The sequence below is a fragment of the Balearica regulorum genome, chromosome 3 (genome assembly GCF_011004875.1).
Source record: "Balearica regulorum gibbericeps isolate bBalReg1 chromosome 3, bBalReg1.pri, whole genome shotgun sequence".
Classification (NCBI taxonomy): domain Eukaryota; kingdom Metazoa; phylum Chordata; class Aves; order Gruiformes; family Gruidae; genus Balearica; species Balearica regulorum.
In genome coordinates this window covers 1255821-1274539 of record NC_046186.1, presented here as the reverse complement: position 1 = coordinate 1274539, position 18719 = coordinate 1255821, and the positions used below count along the sequence as shown (strand labels likewise).

Sequence of the window (18719 nt, the reverse complement as noted above, 5' to 3'; positions counted from 1 at the left end):
GTATTATATTGGCCTCGTGTTTCTGCTGGGGAGGGAGCTGGTGTGCTTTGGGATAGCAGAAACCTAGCGTGGTGCCCACTGCTCATACACAGCGCTGCAAACAGCCAGGATGGGGTGAGGGCAGGATTTTGCAAGGGAAAAGCAACTGGTAATTCATCTTACCTCCTTCCAGCCAGACTGGCACAGGGTACCGCTCCAACCCAACACAGCTTTTTCCAGCCTAAGCATTTTTTCTCTTTGAGCAAATTCACCCCAAGCAGAAGGGAGGAGGGGAGGGAGGAGATGGGGGTGGAGGGGACCAGTTCGCTTCCACCCTAACATGGAGCTCGGCCAGCCAAATGGCCACAGAAAACCAGTCTGGATCGTGCACGGAGCCTGCAGACACAGCCGGGAGTGCGTGGGTGGCAGAGGGAGGGTCAGCCTGGTGCAAGGCGGTTGGGGGTTTTCAACTTGCATGGAGTGGTTTGCTGTGTTGGCATGTTCTGAGGTTCTTCCTGTACTGAAGCAAATTTTGTAAAATGCTGACACAACGGAAGAGCCCTCTATCTTCATATCACAGTGGTGTTTTTTTTCTCCCCTCTCTCTCTGTAAATGCCCTAGCCTTGGTGACGACGGAGAAGAAGAGCAGCACACTAGGTAAATACCCACACCAGCCCTGCTCAGATGCTGGCCCTGAAATCCTGCCTCTACAATGCTGAGACACATTCAAAGTCTTGCTTTCCAGGCAGTGTTTCCTTAAATCCAGGCTTAAGTGTCAAAACTTAGAGGCCCAGATCTGTTAAGTCAAAGTTTATGTGTTTCACCGGGGCTGACAGGCTAGGAGCCCGCTCACACCAGCATCCGTACGGTGAAGCAAGCCAGAGCACAGCGGTAGCACCTTCCCAGCTGTGAGGTCGTTAGCGTGGTCCCTGGCGTGGCTTTGGCTCAGTGTATGTCTGGGATGGTTTATGACAGTGCAGGGACTATGATATGATGGACCAGGGACCATCCCAAACAGGTAGCCTGGGTGCAGTTTGTGGAGAGAAGGGACTTTACCCATATAGACACCAGCTGCGTCATGGCCAGAGAATGAGCCTTGGTCCATTTATTTACCAAGATTGTCCTTAGATTCCCTCTGTGGCCAGTAAAGAGAGATGGGCACTTTCAGAAGTGGTTCAGGGAGAGCAGGCACCCCACTGGAGTGCCAAAATTTGGGCGGGATAGGGCTGTGCATGTCACGGCTCCTGACCACCTTGAAACTGAGATCCCAGGAAGCATCACCTGATAGCTGTTGACCTTGAAATATTCATGGGCAGGACAGAGCTCTGCAGCCGAAAGCAATCTGGTCAGGGTGAATTATTGATCATGTCTTTTCTTGTGCATGCCCAGTGGAACCAAGACACATCTGACTCAGTTCAACCCTCCGCCTGCCACTAATTATCCCTGCAGGTCACTTGCTCCAAAGCTGGGGTCATTGCCAAGCACTGGAGTTGAACTTGGTGATGAAAATACCCGTGGCAGGAGGCTGGGAGAGGCAAGACTCCCTGCTTCTGTCAGGCTTGGGCACCTCGCTGGTCAGCCTGTGCTGCTCAATGGTGCAAATGTGTCTGCTTGGCACCGTTGCTGCTCATGGTGGCTTTCCAGAGCTGCTGTGGCTAGAGAGAGGTGGAAATTAGTGCTGTGAGGTGCATCCCAGCACTATCCTGCGTGGCCCTAGGAAGCCCAGCAAGGCTCTTGCTATGATCCCAGTCTTCCTAGGTCAGAGGAAAGAGGAATCTCCCAAGGGATGGTTACCCACGTAGGATCTGACTCGCCTTCGGATGTGTATGTCTCCATCCTTGGTAGTCGTGGAAGACCGGTGTGGACAGTTCATAACCTTCGTGTCCAAGTAGATGAGGAGGGTCCGAAATTGCTAACTCAAGTGTGGCATTTGGGCACACATCTTAGGGGTGTCACACACTGGACCAATTATTCCATCAGCATAACCAGGGAAATCTGGGGTCCTTTTCATCCTGAGCAAACAAAAGTGAAATGATTTCCCACAGACTATCAGTCCCTCTCAAGTTCCCCCCATCCTTTTCGCAACCCTGCCAATGTATCATTAAATTGCTAGGAAAAATGCATCCTGAGGACTCTGAAAAGGAGGAAAATGGCTAGGAAAAGGTGCTCAAAGCAATGGATGGGATGCTGCTGTGAGTGCCAAGGCAGAGCCTCCAGCAGCTCAAGATATTTCTTGGAAGCTCTTAGTGCCTAGACTGACCCCAAACTGTTCCAGTGTAGATCTTCCAGACCTAGCAGGAGCAATGGATGATGCCAGCTGCCAGGGTGGTGACAGCTCTCGTGCCCTCTGCCAGAAGTGCAGATCCCGTCACCAGCCGGGTTTTTCCTGGGGAGAGTGTGAGCGGAGCACCCTAGGCTGGGTGCACGCAGCTGAAGTTATCACCCATCAGCTGTCTTGGAGCACTCTGTGGCAGGGAACTCTGGCTTGGACACACCACCACCCCTCCTTGGAAGGGATGTTCTCATCACTTGGCTTGCTGGAAGCCTGCCTGCACTCACCAGGTCCATGTTTCCCCTGCTGCTGGTGGGCTGCTTCAAGAAGCCTGACACTGGTTTGTTTTTTTCTCTCTGTCTCTTCGGTGCCTCACTCAGGATTAAGTTTAACGATGGATACAAGTCAGTAGCAAGGTACCAAAATGTCATGACTGGTGGGATCTTGGCTTTTTGGGGGCGGTTCCTCTCATCCCAGCCCATCCTAGTCACCCTACATCCCATGTATATGTGACTGTCTAGGTGTAAATACACCCGCAGGGATACAGACCAGTCTGGTTTAAGCTCCAAATCTTCCTTAATTCAAATTAATTCCCAAATCTTAAGCCAGAAGAGCAGGGTATGTGGTCCAGACCACGGTGAAGGCAATGCTTCAGGCACCAGCATCACAGAACTGCGTCTCTGCAAGTGCAGGACAGCACATGAATGTTCTGAAGCTGGAGCTGAAGCCTGCAAGGGAGGAAGAGATATAAGGTAGCATGAGCCCTGTGCTCCAGGAGCCTTCTGTGCGACCCAGCCACACCTGCAAACCTCCTCCATGTCACATTGCAAAGGAGAGGCAGGTCCTGTGGTCCCTCTACAGCCGAATCCCACGTAATATGATGATGATCACCCTGTTCATAGGGCTAGTGGACTCCCAAAAGCACCGTGAATCAGAATGCATCTGTATAAATAAATTTATCTGGCATGGGTGAGTTCAGGACAATGGTCCCAGCCCCAAACCATCCCTCTAAGTCTGTTCTTCATTGCTCTGCTCAATATTTGGAGGGAGGTGGAGAGGATGCAGAAGAAACCTGCAGAAGAGTGTTGGCCTGCCACTGGCAAGCAGGACCTGAGTGGTTGCAAAGAGCTGTGGGACGATGTCTCCTCAGCACCTCGCCACGCAGTGCTGGCCGAGGCCAGAGTAGGACCTTGCCCTCTGGTGTGCATTGCGCCGCATGAACCTTCTCAGCATCAGCCCAGGGGGATCCTCCCAGGGGGTGATGGTAGCCACTAGCCCCTTCCCCTGTCTTGGCCAGCTCCCATCTGCCCTGGAGGGGGGGGTATGTCTGTTTGGGTGGGTTTGTTTCTTCCTCACGTTCATCCTCCTGGCTGTGTCTCTTCCAAACAGTGAAGACCCTGAAGATCCCAGGTACTGGGCATGGTATCCCTGCTTCGCTCAGGCCCTTTGGGCATGGTGTGTGCATGCACGTGACACGCGTGTTGGCGTACCAATCCCTGCATGGCATTTGGACCCAGGGAAAGGTCCTAACTGCTTCCTGCTCTCTTCCTAATGGGGGGCAGAGGTGTCTTGTGTTCACCCCATCCCCTCCTCCCCAAAGATCAGGGCTTCTTTGTATTTGGCCTGTTCTCCCCCATGCCCAGCAAGGACACATCTTCTTCTGCTCAGGTGCCTTCCAAAGGAGCTTTGAGGATAATATCTGTCTGTCTGCCTAGCTATCCACCCATCCATCCACCTGTCCATCCATTCATCCCAATGCAGTTATCACCATTCACCAATCTGTCCATCAATCCATCTCAATATCAAGCCTATGCATCCATCCATCTCATTGCATTTCTTTCCATCCTTCACTGCAATTCTCACCATCCATCCGTCCATCCATCCATCCATCCCAGTACAGGTCTGTCTTATCTGTCCATTCATGCCAGTGCCATTCCATCCATCCATCCTGCTGTGATACTATCTGCCCATCCATCTATGCATAACACCAGCCAGCCCAGTGCCATACGATTTAACCATCCATGCTCTTTTTCTGTCAGTTGTTCTATCTTGTTCATGCACTCTCTCCTCCCTCCTCATTCCAGCACCACCAGTACTGTCCTTATCTCTGTACCCAGTTCCCCAGATGCCAGCGGGTTAGGAAGTCCTGTTGCAGCAAGATCTCCCTCTGGCATGCTTGCGAATTGGGTTTGGTTGATTGCTTGATGCATGTTGCTGATGGGGGTTTTGAGGGGAGAAGGCGGGCAAGGGTCTTTGTCACTGCGGCAGGACGAATCACGTCTGAATGAATTGCTCTTTGTGATTGCAGAGCTAAGGCTAAGGGGAAAGAGAAAAGACACCTCGTGTTACCATTCAGGTACCCTGACTCCCCCCGTCCCTGCTTGTGCACAGGCTCACTTTCCAGCTCCAGCATCTAGCCCTTCGCAGCAGAGTCACTGCATCCCCCTGAAGCGGCCGCAGGGCAGGACCACAAGTTCATCTGTGAGACTGCCTGAGACCAAGTTGCTTGAAGTCATAAAATGAAAATTCTCTGGTGGTGCCGCTAATGGGAAATCCGTGCCCTTTCCAGGCACCCAAAGCCCAAACTGCGGCTGTCTGCAGTCAGAGGCACCTTTTGCAGTGAGGGCTGGCGTGGAAGGGGCAAGGGATAAAGGAGGTGAGGGAGAAAGAGTAATCTGATGTTAGCTGCTCCACCAAGCCCTTGGAGAAGGATCTCTGGACCCCTCACGTACTGCAATCGGCTCGTTCACCCAGGCACCGACGATCCGAGCGCCCAGGGCCAGCAGCACCGCGCGTTGCTGCGTAGGGAGCTGGGAGAGCAGAGTCGCAGGAGGAGGGAGATGCTCAGAGCAAAAAGGCGGCCGCAGCTATGTTCCTGCATCCCCCATCCAGGCCACGTTTACACCAGTGAAATGAAGAGGGAAAGGATGCAGGCTCACCCACCCGAGGCTGCTGCTTCCCATCCTGGCATGGGGGAGGACGGGACACTCTGACAGGGAGCTCGGACCACATCCATGAGCTGCCAGAGAAAGCATGGAGTGATTTAAATCCTCTCCCAGCACTGGGCAGGGGCACTAGGGCAGCTGTTACAATGCAGATGAACCAGCTGAGCTGCTGGCATTGGTGTTTGCTTGCTCCCCTGACAAGCTCAGCTGGCAAGGGAATAATTTCTGCTGGTCCACCCCTGGCTCCAAGCTGATCCCTGCCCATGCTGGGTTGAACAGAAGGACCCTGCTCTTCCCAGACTGCCACCCAGTGCTGGGTCCTGCCCCCTGTTTTGTGCTGGAGCTGGTCTTCTGGACTTCATGTCTCTAAAAACCCATCCAGCAACACCTCAAACTATTTTTTTTTTTTTCTGGGTGGTTTTCCAGCAGCTCAGTGCACAGAGAGCCTGAGGTCCGTGCTCTGAAGTCATCCTCCTGCCCCGTGTCCCCAGCACAAACATGGCCATGGGGTGCAGCAGGGTGACAAGCTGTAATTAAAAAACAGCCCTCCTAATTACTTTCTAGAGCTGGTTAATTGCTTTCTCCTCCCCACTTAGCTGATGCATAATAGAGGGAGATTAGCCAGGGAAGAAAGAGTGACTGGGGAGGAAAACAGGGAGGCAGGACTCACACAGAGAAATGTCGGAGCCATGAGAGGAGGAAAACAGGTTTGAAAAGCCAGAAGGCGGAGCAGGGGTCTGCAAAGTGAAACAGGGAGGTGAGGAGTTGGTGGTTCCTGCACGGTGTCAGGGCAGGAGGATGCAGTGTGAGTCTGGGCAGGGATGAGGACCCCCAGATCCAGCCCATCTCCTCTATCTGAGCCCTCTCTGGAGGGAGGATATGAATACACCTTTGTGGGAGGATATTATGGTCTGATTTGAAGCACTTGAAGTGCACTGAAGCTTGTTTGCCTTTTGTTCCCTTGATGCATGGCCACCGGCTCCAGCAAAGGCAAAGAGAAGACGAAGGAGCACAAGTAGGTTTGCTCTTCTTGCTCCTTCTCCTCCTTCTTGTTTCCAGCTTTCCTAGCTCATGTTGTGGCTGGTCCCGTACGTGGTGTGCTCTCCCCTTCTCTAAAGCTGAGCCTGTCAGCCCTGGAGGAACTTGGGTCTCTTGGATGTGTGGCTTGACACCTTGGAGCCTGCAGAGAATATTTATCTACAGCAAAAGCCAAATGTAAAAGACAGGCTCAGAGCAGTACCGGTAGTGCAGGAAGGGGACTCTGGGTCTTGACAGAAGCCTGGGTCCCACCAGGTTTGGATGGGTCCTGGCTGGGGGGAACGTTTCCCAGCGTGGGCAAGGACAGCCTGGCCAGGGCTCAGGGCAGGAGAGGGTCTGGGTGCAGGTCAGGAGCACAGGGCTGGGCAAATGGCACTTAGCACCAATGTCACAGCTCCTGTGCCCACAGGTCAGGCTGCCACATCACCCATGTAGACAAGTTTCTTCAGCTCCTGCCTTCCTTTTATCCCCAGCTGCTTGCGTTGATACCAGACCAGGCTGTGTCCGAGCTCTCTCCCAACAGCAGCATCCTCCAGCTCTCTGGCTTAGCAGATCTGCTGAAGTTCAAGCTCAAGTCTCTTGCGAGTGCAGGCTAACATCACGCTGTCCAGGGAATGATCCCTGCAGGGCACTTCCCAATCAGTGAGGTCTATTCTGACTCATATTTATTGCACTGCAGCCAAAGGACCAGTTTATGGCAGTATCTTACTGGTGGGCCCTCCAGATTAATGGTGTAAAGCGAAATGAGGTGGGGAAAGGAGAAAAATGTCTTCAAGCAGTCAGCAAGGAGAGGGCAGACTCCAAAAAAGATGGGAAGAGATGTCTTTGCACCGAGCAGCCTGCTCGGCTGCACCTCCCCAGTTTGGCCGCAGAGGGGAGGGGGAAGAGGCAGACTGGGTCTGAGGGTTGGGGTCTGCCCTGGGCTCAAGGGTGGTGTGCGGAGGTGACCCCATGGGGCTGGCAGTGGGGTCTGTCCCCAGGACAGGTGGGAGAACTGGAAGTCATGTTAGCAGGGGGTGATGGAGGCAGCACCCACCTGATGGGCATAATTCCTGCGAAGAAATGGGCCATGGAAACCCTGCTCCCAACTCCTCAGTAAAAAGCAATGATTAAAATGTCCTTTTTAGCTGTGAATAATTAACCAGTAACCTGCAACCGTATCTTTAACTAGCAGCTGGCCAGGAGAGAGAGAGAGACTGCTTCCACCTTCCTGCCCATGTCTCACAATCTGTCTGTCCCTCCGTGCCCCCCCATCCTGGAGAGCCTCATGGCTGAAACCCTTTGAAAGGACAAAGCCAAGTGCTTCTGGGAGCAGCAACTAAATAGAGGATGTCTGCTTCGCCATCGACTGAAGATAATTCATCTGCTCAATCCCATATTAGACACCAGAAAATCCAAGGGGAGAACACTGTGGGAAGCTAGGTGGATACTCTGGTGTCTAATACAGATTTAATCTTTCTCGGAGGCTTGTCCCTACTTGGGAACAGAGTCAAGGTGTTTGGTCCTACACCCCCGTACTTGCAGGAACCCAGTCTTGACCCTACTGCCAAACTGGGTTGCGGTGTGCCAGCAGCTTGCACTGGTTCGGAGGGGAGCAGGCAGGCGGGCAGCAGCCTCTTCTCCAGCATCTCATTTTTTCAGGAAACAAGGCTAAACCCAGTCTTTGGCAAAGGGGGGTCTCTCGGTGCCACCAGCCAGCCTGCATCGGCATCTCAGGTTCGCGGGCCCTCATGTAATATTCATGTGGGGACGGTGTCAGCTCCCCGCCAGCGCCGGCTTCCCATCCGCACCATCGGATGGCTGGCAGGAGCAGCGGAGGGATTGGCACGACCTTTGTTTAATGCTGCAAAGACTCTGCTGTGCCTGGAGAGGAGCTCGGCCGGGGTCCCCATCCCTGCTTGGTCCCGACCTGCACGTGGGGCACGGTTCTGCCCTCGGCACCGGGATGGCCGCTCCACCCTAGACGTGCTGCTGGCCGCTCTCCTGTCTCGGCTGAGCTCTTCCAGCATCTCCTCTTGGGGGAAGGCGAGTCCTGGATGGCCAGCGGGTGAAGGTAGTACCCCCAAGGGATGGGAAGGGGGGTGTATGGGACGTGTTGGTGCTCACCTGGCTTGGAAGAGGTGATAGATGGGGCTTGGGGCTGGGGGGCAAGGGTGAGCCCCTGGGCATCTGCCTCCAAAGCAGCTGGGACAGCTCCTTCCCATCCTTCACTTGCTTCTTCTTTTCTCCTCACCACGTACCAAGTATGCTGCCAAAATTGACTTTTTTCTTTTTTTTTTTTCTTCTTTTTTTCCTTTTTTTTTTTTTTTTTCTCTTTTCTCAGTGACCTCCAAACTCCATTGTTTCCTAGATATTTGTCTCCCTGGGACTCTGGTCCACTGCAATAATACCAGTAAAGGCAGTAAGGTGAAGGAAGGGGGCAGCGCCAGATGTTGTAGCTGGGGCTGAGAAGAGCAGCAGGGAGATGTGGCTGGGATGTGGGCATGGGCACAGCACCTGAAGCTTCATGCCACTGAGGGACGTTGTTCCCTGTGGGCTCTGCTCTCCAAACCAGCTAGAGCTGAGGCTCGTCTCGTGGATGTGCTAGAAGCTCTCAGGCTATTTCCCATTTCTGGGGCCTCTTCAGCAGCAAAACTGCTTTTGGGGACACACGAGAGGCTCCTGCAGCCAATGTCCCCAGCACATTTACTGAGGCTGAGCTGGCAGTGAGGGGTCATTGCTCCAGGAGGGGAAGGGGGGGGTGACACCATCTCTCACGTGCATCCCTCTGGAAGGAGCTGGGTTGGGCTGGTGCTGCTGGGACGGGTCTCAGTGTGTGCTCCTTGGACCAGGCTCTTAACCCCAGTCTTGTTCCACATGGCCCAAAACCAGTTTCATTGTTTTACTGGTAGGGGCATCAGATGCTGTGCTAGGCTGGACCCAATGCATCCTCAGTGCCCGTGCAAGGACGTTGTTATTTCAGGTCCTGGTAGAGGACCAGCACTGCCAGCGTCTTCCATGCAGAGTCCTACTGGCTCCATCACCAGTTGCTCTTCTGCTTTGTTTTACTTCCCAAGGAACTTCAGAAATTCCTGGGAGAGATGCAGTGATTTCATAACTAACCATCTGCAAGCAAAATGCGTGCGTGCCAGCTCTGGGGCTGGTGGGACTTTTTTTTTCCCCCCTCAATTTTAAAGAAATTAACTTGAAAGAAGGGTTTGTAATGTACCCAACCCTGGAGGTGTGGTGTCTCACTGGGCTGTGTGTCTCCTGGGTGTCCCACAGCCGCTGGAAGGAAACTCAGCGATGGAGAGTGGTCTCAGAGCAAAGTTTCACAGCTTGAGCTGTTACAGCATTTACTCATAAAAAAATGAGTTTGCAAAATAGCTTAAAAGTGTTACTTCCCCCATAGCACCTCGGGGCAGATGTTCCCTGGCAGGATTACAGATACAGAAACCTACTTCTCGTCTTTCCTCCTTCTATCCATTGGGAAACTGCCCTTTCACCACAGATCCTGTGAATTAATCACAGCTACCAGAGACTGCCTTAAGGCCCGAGCATTGCTTTAGTCCCAATTAAACCTCAGCTATAAATAGTTCCTGTATCTTATGCTGGCCTTCTGCCCTGATTGAATTCCCCCCCTCCCTTGGTGAATACATTATCCTCCTGTTCTCCTTAATTTTCTTCTCATTTGCCCTGGCTCTGTCAGCATCCTGCAAAATTCCAGTTGATACGTAAGACAACAAGTGCATCAGGCTGGCTGCAGTGCCAGGACTTCTTTGGTTTGAAAAAAAAAAAAAAAAAAAAAAAAAAGGTGCAAAAAAGGTGCAATTTCACCCTTTGGCCCCAGCCAGATGTGATCAAAGCTGAGACCGAGGGATCCTGCAGCTCCACTGCTGTCACGGATTCACAGACTGGTCGGGGTTGGAAGGGACCTCTGGAGATCATCTAGTCCAACCCCCTGCTAGAGCAGGATCGCCTGCCTCATGGGCAGCACATCCCAATCCTGCTGCATCCAGGGCTGGTGCTGAGCCCTGGCCCCCCTGCCCTGGCCAGCTTGGAGGTGAGGTCCAGGCTGGAGGTGAGGTTCCCCCTTGTTTCCAAGCAGGCCCAAGAACTTGTCCATCAAACCTGCAAGGTTTCTGCAAAGAGCAACGCTTTCAGGTAATGGGAATTTTCCAATAAATAAAAAATTCCCCTTTGGCTTTACCACCTTCTGCTTTTGGGGCAGTCACGGGCCATTGCCTTCAAGTCTCTCTCCAGCTGCTTGCTCTTTAATAGAACAGGGTTATCGCACCGACTTGTGCTTCTTGCTGGTTTCAGTTCTGCAGATACTATGAAGGTTTTTTCCTGCTGAGGTTTTCAGCTGAATCTTCAGGCTCAAAATCCATGTTACATCCAGACTCCTTAACTCTCACCAGGGTGACTCAGAACCTCCCACCCCTTTGCAACAGCAGCGTGGACTTAACTCCAAATAGCAGGGAACAGTTTCCCTAAAATACCTGCGAGGCTCTTATTGTCTTTAACAAATCTCTGCCCGTTTGCATTTGAGAGCAATCCAGTTGGCAGTGCAGAAATCCTACTATTTACTGAATGCTGTATTTGTATATATTTGCTGTATATGTGTGTAACAAACACCAAGTGACGTAGGAGCCCAGACTGTCAAAACACTTGTGGGTGCACAGGCTGATTTCTGAGCTGGACTAACAGCCCTATCCCTGCTGAAGCATTTGGAGCTAGAAGTTACGCTTCTTAAGCTTGCCTTGAAATGATGGATATTTTTAGAAAGCAACTGGCAAGCCATTTGCAAACCATTATTCTATCAGCCAATCCAGCCCAAACTGCCCCGGGTGAATTTGACCCCAGCCTAGATTGCAGCCTAGATTGCTAAGACTGACCTGGTACTGGTTTTTACCATGCTGGAAGGGGAAAAATCATGTTGCTGCAATGAGCTGCTGAAAAACCTTAGGATCTGCGCAGGTTTGCTGCTGATGTAGCTAAAGAGGTTATCGATTTTTCACAGCAAGGTGGTGGAGGAAGCAGTTGGATGTTTTAATTTTTAGTAAACGGTTTTAGGTAACTGGCCTGGGGAGCAATTGCACAAACGGGTCAGGAGAGATGAGAAGTCTGTGCGCAGGCGAGAGGCACGACTGGCGGGGAAGAGTTTGTTGGCTGCTAACGTTGTCCTCCAGCCTCGTGTTTTATCCCGAGTTGGGGCATTCCCTGAGACAAAACAACGAGACCCAAGACTCAAAGGCAGTGCATTTAGCTGCGATCTTGCCACTGCCCTGTGGCATGTTTGCAGCAGCCCTTGCTTAGTCTTTCAGCTGATATTTCTACTCTTCCTTTTGAGCTGTGAAAGGCTCCTCCTGTTCCCACCCCCAAGTCCCAGAAAACAGCACTGAAAATACAATAACTGATGGTTGGTTGGTTGGGTTTTTTTCTCCTTCTCTTCTTCCAGAGCTGGGAAAGGAGTTTTTTCAGCCATGAAGCTTGGCAAGACGCGTCCATCAAAGGATGACCATCGGAAACAAGGTATGTTGTTCCTGGGAGGAGGTTGTTTCCTGTTCCAGTGCTGTTTTTCCACCATCCCCACATCCTGGGAAAGCACCTGAGAGACTCCAGAGGTGGGTCACATTGGGCACAGCCAGTCAGTAACGCGGAGGTTAGACGGGGAGCGTTGGGTGCTCGGGAGGAGAGCTGGAGAGAGGGGCTCCATGGGGAAATGAGAAGTAGGAACTGATGGAGAGAGGCTCCCGCTGAAGGCTTGACCAGATGTCACCCACCTCGTGCGACTGTGGCAAAACCTGGCAGTCACGCAGGCAGCTTCCAGCTTATTTTTAGGGATGATTTGCAAAGGTGACGATGCAAAGCAGGATTTAGCCCTCGCGCCTTGCAGGGTGCACGGTGCGGCAGCAGCAGCGCAGCGAGAGGAAGGGCTCAGCTGCTGTGGGGCTGCCGGTTCCCCGGGCTCGGCACCGCTGAAATCGGACGCCTTTCTGGAAACGCACAAGAGGGTCAGCGATTGGAAATTTGTTGTTGTTTCCATTCAGACACAAAGATTGGGTTTCAACGGCAAAGAAATGGGGGAACGCATGTTTGCGGGCAAGGACAAAGCGTTGCTTTAGATATTGTTTCTGGGCAAATCTCCACTGTTTTTCTGCCAGGTTTGAGGGTAGGAAAAGGGGAATTTGGCCTGGGAAAGACACTGGCAGCCTGTGGGAAGGCATGGCAGTGAAACCTGGGTGGCATCCCTCTCTCCCCAGTGCTTGGGTGTTCATCTCGTGGTTAAAGCATCAGGCAAGACCACGGGGAAAGCAGCTGGGATGCAAAGGCAGGAGCAGGGTGCACGGTCAGACAGTGGAGTGTCTTCACAGATGGGGATTTACCCGTGGTAGGGGAACGGTTGCAACGCAGCTGCTATATTGCATGGCATGGTCAGTGCCACACAGCCACGGGGCTCCTGCTTCCACTTTCCCCCTCCTTCCCTGCGCTCCCTGGCAGCTGATATTAACACGGCAGTTGCTTCTTCCCCGGTTGTCCGTGTACCTCTGGCTCTCACGCACCCTGCCAGGGCTTGGCTGTCTTAACACCCCGCTCCTCTCTCAGCCTCAGTGCTGTCTCGGTTGTGATTCCTACCCTTGGTCTGGCCAGCTGGTGATGGGACGGAGTGGTTGTGTTGCATCCTTCTGTCAGACTACACGCCGCCGTGCTCATCATGCTTCCCAAGGGTCAAGCGTCGGCATGAGGTGCTAGCACAAGGTGTATGATTGCAAAAGTCTTTTCCCAGATCTCCCAGGATCTGGAGGGGAACTCCACGTTGGCCAAGTCAACATCCCTCTTGTACCACGATCTGCTCTCCTTATGTCCATACAGACTGGTGGTCCTGCTCAGGTCAAACAGATCCACTGAGTCACTAAAAACCAAGCTGGGAAGGTGCGAGTCTGTCCGCCCACCCGCATGCGGGAGGATCAGATCTGCTGAGGTCCTTCCTGGCTGGTATGGCTCCGACTCAATCTCAGAAACTCCCAGTGAGGATGAGGACACCCTTTCCCCACCAACCTGCAGCAGGAAAGATTTTCCTAACATCCAGCCTAGATCTTCCTCACTTCAGCTGAAGCCCATGTTATCTCACAAAACCAGACTATGGTGAAAAACCTGATTTCTGGTCTCCTGGATCATGCCAATCTCTCCGAGCAAGCTACGAGCTTGCCTAGGTTAGTAAAGAGACAGGGAGCCTGTTCTGCTGCAGCAATGTCTGTGCTGTACAGTGGGTTTGGTGCTACCCCGCTGTGCCACCAAAACAAACCAGTGACCCAACAGCTGTACTGGTGTTTCTGACCCAACACAATACAATCATGGCTGCTTTGCACGACACGCACACGGGTTGTGCGCAGGAAACGCAGTATCTCCGCAACTTCTTCCAATAGAAACACAGACCGGTGGACAACACAGCTGTCTCTCACTGCTGATGGGATCTCGCTGCAGCAATTTTTCTTCTTGGGAAATGACGCCTTTCTCCTGTTTTTTCAGACCTCTCTACCCCAAACCTAGACAGTTGTTTGTCTTTGCAACTGCTCTTCTGGTAGTTAGAGCTGCAGCACTTGTTCAAATGCTCTTTCACCCCTTGAGTTCTGGGGTGTTTGCCATTTTCCATTTTCTTTTTGCCATCACAAAACCATATACAGGCATGGTGCCCAGGCAGAACAATGTGTCCCAGGAGGCAATACCTCTTTTTTTAATCCCTTTTTAGACCAGGTTGTCTGTGACCTGACCTGGTGACCATTGTTCTTCCCATTATCAGGTGAGGTTGATAGGACGTATTGGTTACCTTTCTCTTCACTTTTAATTATTCACCAAGTGAAAACAATAAGAGACTTTCTTTTGTCTCCTTTATGCAGATGAACCTGCTGTTTTGGAGGCAGAAGACCTGGATCGAAAAGCCATGAGACAGGGAGGCGGACTGGAGCCAGACACAATCTCCTTGGCCTCTGTCACAGCTGTTACCACCAATGTCTCGAACAAGAGGTGAGGGCCAGATGTTGAGCTTGTGCAAGCCAGGAGGTGAGAGCACGCTGGCAGACACCTCACAACCGCGTGTCCCCCCGACCTGGAGTATGTTGGAAATCACATTGCCCCATGCAACTGGTAGTTTTTTGGAAATATGTGACCTGCTACAAAGAGCACCAATGTTGAGTGGTGTTTCACAGCCCCCAGGGTTTATATTCCTCAAAGAGGGCAGGAGCTTCGAGGGGTGACCCTGCAAATGCTCCGTCACAGCTTGCAGCAAGTCCATCTGTGGTTTGACGGAAGGTTTCTTCTGCCCCTCCAAAGGTCCAAGCCTGACATCAAAATGGAGCCGAGCGCTGGGAGGCCAATGGATTACCAGGTAGGTGACCACGTTGTGCCCCCCAACCTCAGCTCACGGGGGGTCACAACCCGGGGGTGGGGGGACCGTTTTGCAGGGAACAAGCTCGTGCTGGGTTTCAACACACTGCACTCACAAAGCACGGCTTCCCAAGAACTGCCATTTAAATGGTCTCGATAAACTCGAGACTAAGTAATTAACTGGTTTTGCTCTCCATTGTATGAGGCCTGGAAAGCCATGACCCATGCTGCTCACTTTTCTTTTACTAGTTGGTGCCAGTGTGATTCATAAATTGGCTCCTCTTCCCATTTTCGCCAAGTCGTGCTGATTCAGCAGCGATTTAGCTTTATGTCCTTGCCTCTCAGCACAGCAACACATTCCTGGGGATATCTCAGAACAATGGAAATAAAGATTTTTGTTAGAGATTTATTGCAGAACGTTTGCAGCATCTGCTGCAGACCAAATTGTGAGGCTTACAGAGAATGAGTGTGCTTGGTTCAGGAGAGGGGAACGTAAAGAACATAAAGAGGAGGGGGAAGGTGCAAAACAAATTGCAAGCAAGAGGCAGAAGGAACACAAGGTCCAGTGATTTGGCCACTGCAAACAGGAGGATCACAAGGTTGGTGTTAATGGGGAATGGTTTATTTCTGGAGGATAACAGGCTTGGCAGCACTAGGCTGGTTCATGAACAAGGTACATGGCCGGCTGACCTCCGAATGTCTGCTCTCCTTTGACAACTGGCTTTTGTGGAACATCTGAGAATAAAGAGGAAAGAACTTTATCTTTTAGGCCCCAGACCTGGGAAACCTCGGTCTGTGAGAGCAGAGGGGATGGGAGGCAGGGACAAAGTGTTAATGAAGGATGGTGCCCAGCAAAGTCATCTCCAGGAGCTGCTGTGGGTCAGGGCAGGGGTGGAGGGAAGGTTTGCAAGGCATGGAGTGATAGGACAAGGGGCATGGCCTGAAGCTGCAGGAGGGGAGATGGAGATGGGATGGAAGGCAGCAATCCTTCCCTGTGAGGGTGCTGAGGCCCTGGCCCAGGGTGCCCAGAGAAGCTGTGGCTGCCCCTGGCTCCCTGGCAGTGGTCAAGGCCAGGTTGGATGGGGCTTTGGGCAACCTGGGCTAGTGGAGGGTGTCCCTGCCCATGGCAGGGGTGGCACTGGATGGGCTGTGGGGTCCCTGCCCACCCAAACCAGTCTGTGAGTCTACAAATCCCTCTCCCCAGGTCAGCATCACTATCATCGAGGCCCGGCAGCTGGTTGGACTCAACATGGACCCCGTGGTCTGTGTGGAGGTTGGAGAGGAAAAGAAATACACGTCCATGAAGGAATCGACCAATTGCCCTTACTACAATGAGGTGGGTCTGTCCTTTGGTGATGCTCACAGCTACCCACTCCTTGGGGTCTACATTGCCGTTAGTCAATTAAATGTAATTTCTTGTCACTCGGGTTTTGTTGGTTTTTTTTCTTCTGTCACCTTTCATTGGATTAAGATGAAATCTCAAACCACGCAGAAGGAGAAATGAAGCCTTTGCCCTCTGGTATTTTGCAAAATGGTAAAAAGTGTACTCAGTTGATCTGTGCTAAATTATTCTCAGTTTTTCCAGTAGTGCTTCCTTCTAGTTGCTCACACTGCAGATGTTGTCAGTGTTGGGGCTCACACAGATCCGTCCCTGCTGTGACATGTGCTCCAGGATGCTCTTCCAGGCAGCCACAGCTTCTCCAGCTGCACTGTGCACCGTAACACTGTCTTTCGATCCAAAAGGAGCCCACCCCGGCTCTCCTGCCTTCACGACTGCTCTTTCCCTTTCAGTACTTCGTCTTCGATTTCCACGTCCCCCCAGATGTCATGTTTGACAAGATCATCAAGCTGTCCGTAAGTGAGCATGGTTGCATTGTCCTTTTCGTGGGGCTCTGAAAGAAACCAGCCCGTTTTACCTGTGCACTGGGGATGGATTTAAGGTCTTTGACGTGAGACCCACAACAGGAGCCAAGGTGTTCGGTCCTACGAGCCTCCCCTCTTTTGCAGACCCCCAATCTCTCTTTCTGTCGCTGACCTTCACTGCTGGGGCCACACAGCTCCACTGCATTCGCTATCTCCCTCCATGGCTGATGTCTGTTATTTCAGAAAATTAAACCTGTCTTGGGATGTGTTTAGGCTTGGGGAGAAGCAAGACCTGCCCGATGATTTCCTGGGGCATGAGAGTGGCAGAGCTATTGTGGGAATTCAGGACTGCAGATGCTGAGAGCAAAGCAGAGGCTGCAGCCCTCCCCACAGCCACAGAGGAGGGCGATGAGCAAGATTTGCAGATTCACTGACCAAAACACACCAATTAGGAATATCCATATCTCTGCCATGCACAGACTGGCTGTACAACTTCTCCCGCAAAGGGAATTAGACCATAGATTTCAAGCATCTTAAAGACCCTTCCTTCAGCTGAATGTCCCAGCATTTGTTACCGTAGTGGCTGGAAGTCTGCATCTTGTTTCAAAGATTATTTTTATGTTTTGCATTTTTTTTCTATTCAATCCAAGTACACGCTTGCTTGCAAGACTGCTAAGCAAGAGCTGCCAACCCCACCATGCCTCTTAGTTTCCTTGTACAGAGCAAGGAAAACATATCAGCTCCTTTCCTGTCTGACACTGAACACCTCTGGAAAGAGCTTTATGGCTTCCAGGGCATGGAAAAAACTCTGACCTGTTTTCCCCTCTCGATTTCCAGGTGATCCACTCAAAAAACCTCTTGCGCAGTGGGACTTTGGTAGGCTCCTTCAAGATGGATGTTGGAACTGTTTATACCCAACCTGGTATGTAAACGCTGTTTGCAGCCAGTCCCATGTGCCTACCTGCACCATTGAATAAATGTCCTTGCAAGGTAGCCGGGCAGGTGCTAGTTTCCTTGGGTGATGCTTATCTAACTTAATTTTAGTATTGGGGCCTACAGGAAAGCTGGACTCTTTATCAGGGAGTGTAGTGACAGGACAAGGGGTAATGGGTTTAAACTTAAAGAAGGTAGATTTAGATTAGATATAAGGAAATTTTTTTTCCCTGTGAGGGTGCTGAGGCCCTGGCAGAGGGTGCCCAGAGAAGCTGTGGCTGCCCCTGGCTCCCTGGCAGTGGTCAAGGCCAGGTTGGATGGGGCTTTGGGCAACCTGGGCTAGTGGAGGGTGTCCCTGCCCATGGCAGGGGTGGCACTGGGTGGGCTGGGAGGTCCCTGCCCACCCAAACCCGTCAGGGATTTGATAATTCTGTGATTTAGTATCCTATTCTGCACTCAGAAAAGAGCACTCAACACCTCTGGAGAAGGTTGTTGTTCCCATCCTGAAATATGGTGCTACTGCCAGAGGCTGAGGTGCCCTCTGGGTGTGCTGGTCTCTGTCCACCGACCTGCTGAGGAAGGAAGCTGAAGGTGACTTGCTTAGGCAAGATACCAGCCCTCCCTACAGCAGAGGGTCGTGGGCTGGATCTTGCCCTCTGTGGCTGGCATTTAAACCAAGAAAGGAAGATGCCTGGTGTGCAATGAAAAAAAGGGAGAGGTTGATTAGAGCTGCTGTTGTGTTGCTCACTGATGATAAACAGGACAACAATGTCTCTTTGAGGGCCCGGTGCTCGCAGCGTGCTGGAGCTGAACCTGTGAACACCCCTTCAGAAATGATACTCCAAAATCCCTGCAGGTTTTTGGTTTTCCTTGCTCCTATGTCACACCTATTGCAGCACCCTGCCTCTGTAAATAAGCCTGAGAGCTACGATGCAAATGGAGCCTCCAGAGTCTGCACTTCAGGGATGGTCAGCAGATGATGCTGGGGGGACCTTTAGGGAGCGTCTAGTCTGGTTCTCTGCTCCACAGAAGGATGAAGTCTTTCTAACACTGTCCAAAAGGCACTTGGGGCCTTAAAGTCTTAGAATCATGGAATCATTTAGGTTGGTAAAGACCCCTAAGATCACTGAGTCCAACTGTTAACCTCACCCTGCCAAGCCCACCACTAAACCATGTCCCTAAGCGCCACATCTACACGTCTTTTAAATACCTCCAGAGATGGTGAATACCTGCAGGAATGGTGACTTCCAGTGATGGAGACTCCACTCCCGTTCAGACAGTTCATCCCATTGCTTCTCTGTCTTTAACATGAGATAGATACA

General features: G+C 51.9%; 1 protein-coding gene across 9 annotated transcripts in view; it reads left to right on the top strand.

Moving 5' to 3' along the window:
- The window catches only part of OTOF (otoferlin), a 112374-nt gene that overhangs the window by 55631 nt on the left and 38024 nt on the right, over positions 1–18719 (top strand). For 5 of the 9 annotated variants that reach the window (XM_075750236.1, XM_075750235.1, XM_075750242.1 and 2 more), the window contains exons 6-14: positions 2632–2667; positions 3641–3661; positions 4560–4607; positions 11675–11748; positions 14115–14241; positions 14548–14602; positions 15806–15937; positions 16393–16455; positions 17302–17386. In XM_075750236.1, the coding sequence (XP_075606351.1) occupies positions 2632–2667; positions 3641–3661; positions 4560–4607; positions 11675–11748; positions 14115–14241; positions 14548–14602; positions 15806–15937; positions 16393–16455; positions 17302–17386 (641 nt within the window). The remainder of the gene's footprint in view (positions 1–2631; positions 2668–3640; positions 3662–4559; positions 4608–11674; positions 11749–14114; positions 14242–14547; positions 14603–15805; positions 15938–16392; positions 16456–17301; positions 17387–18719) is intronic. The other 4 variants (XM_075750240.1, XM_075750239.1, XM_075750238.1 and 1 more) reach the window with 1 other exon arrangement.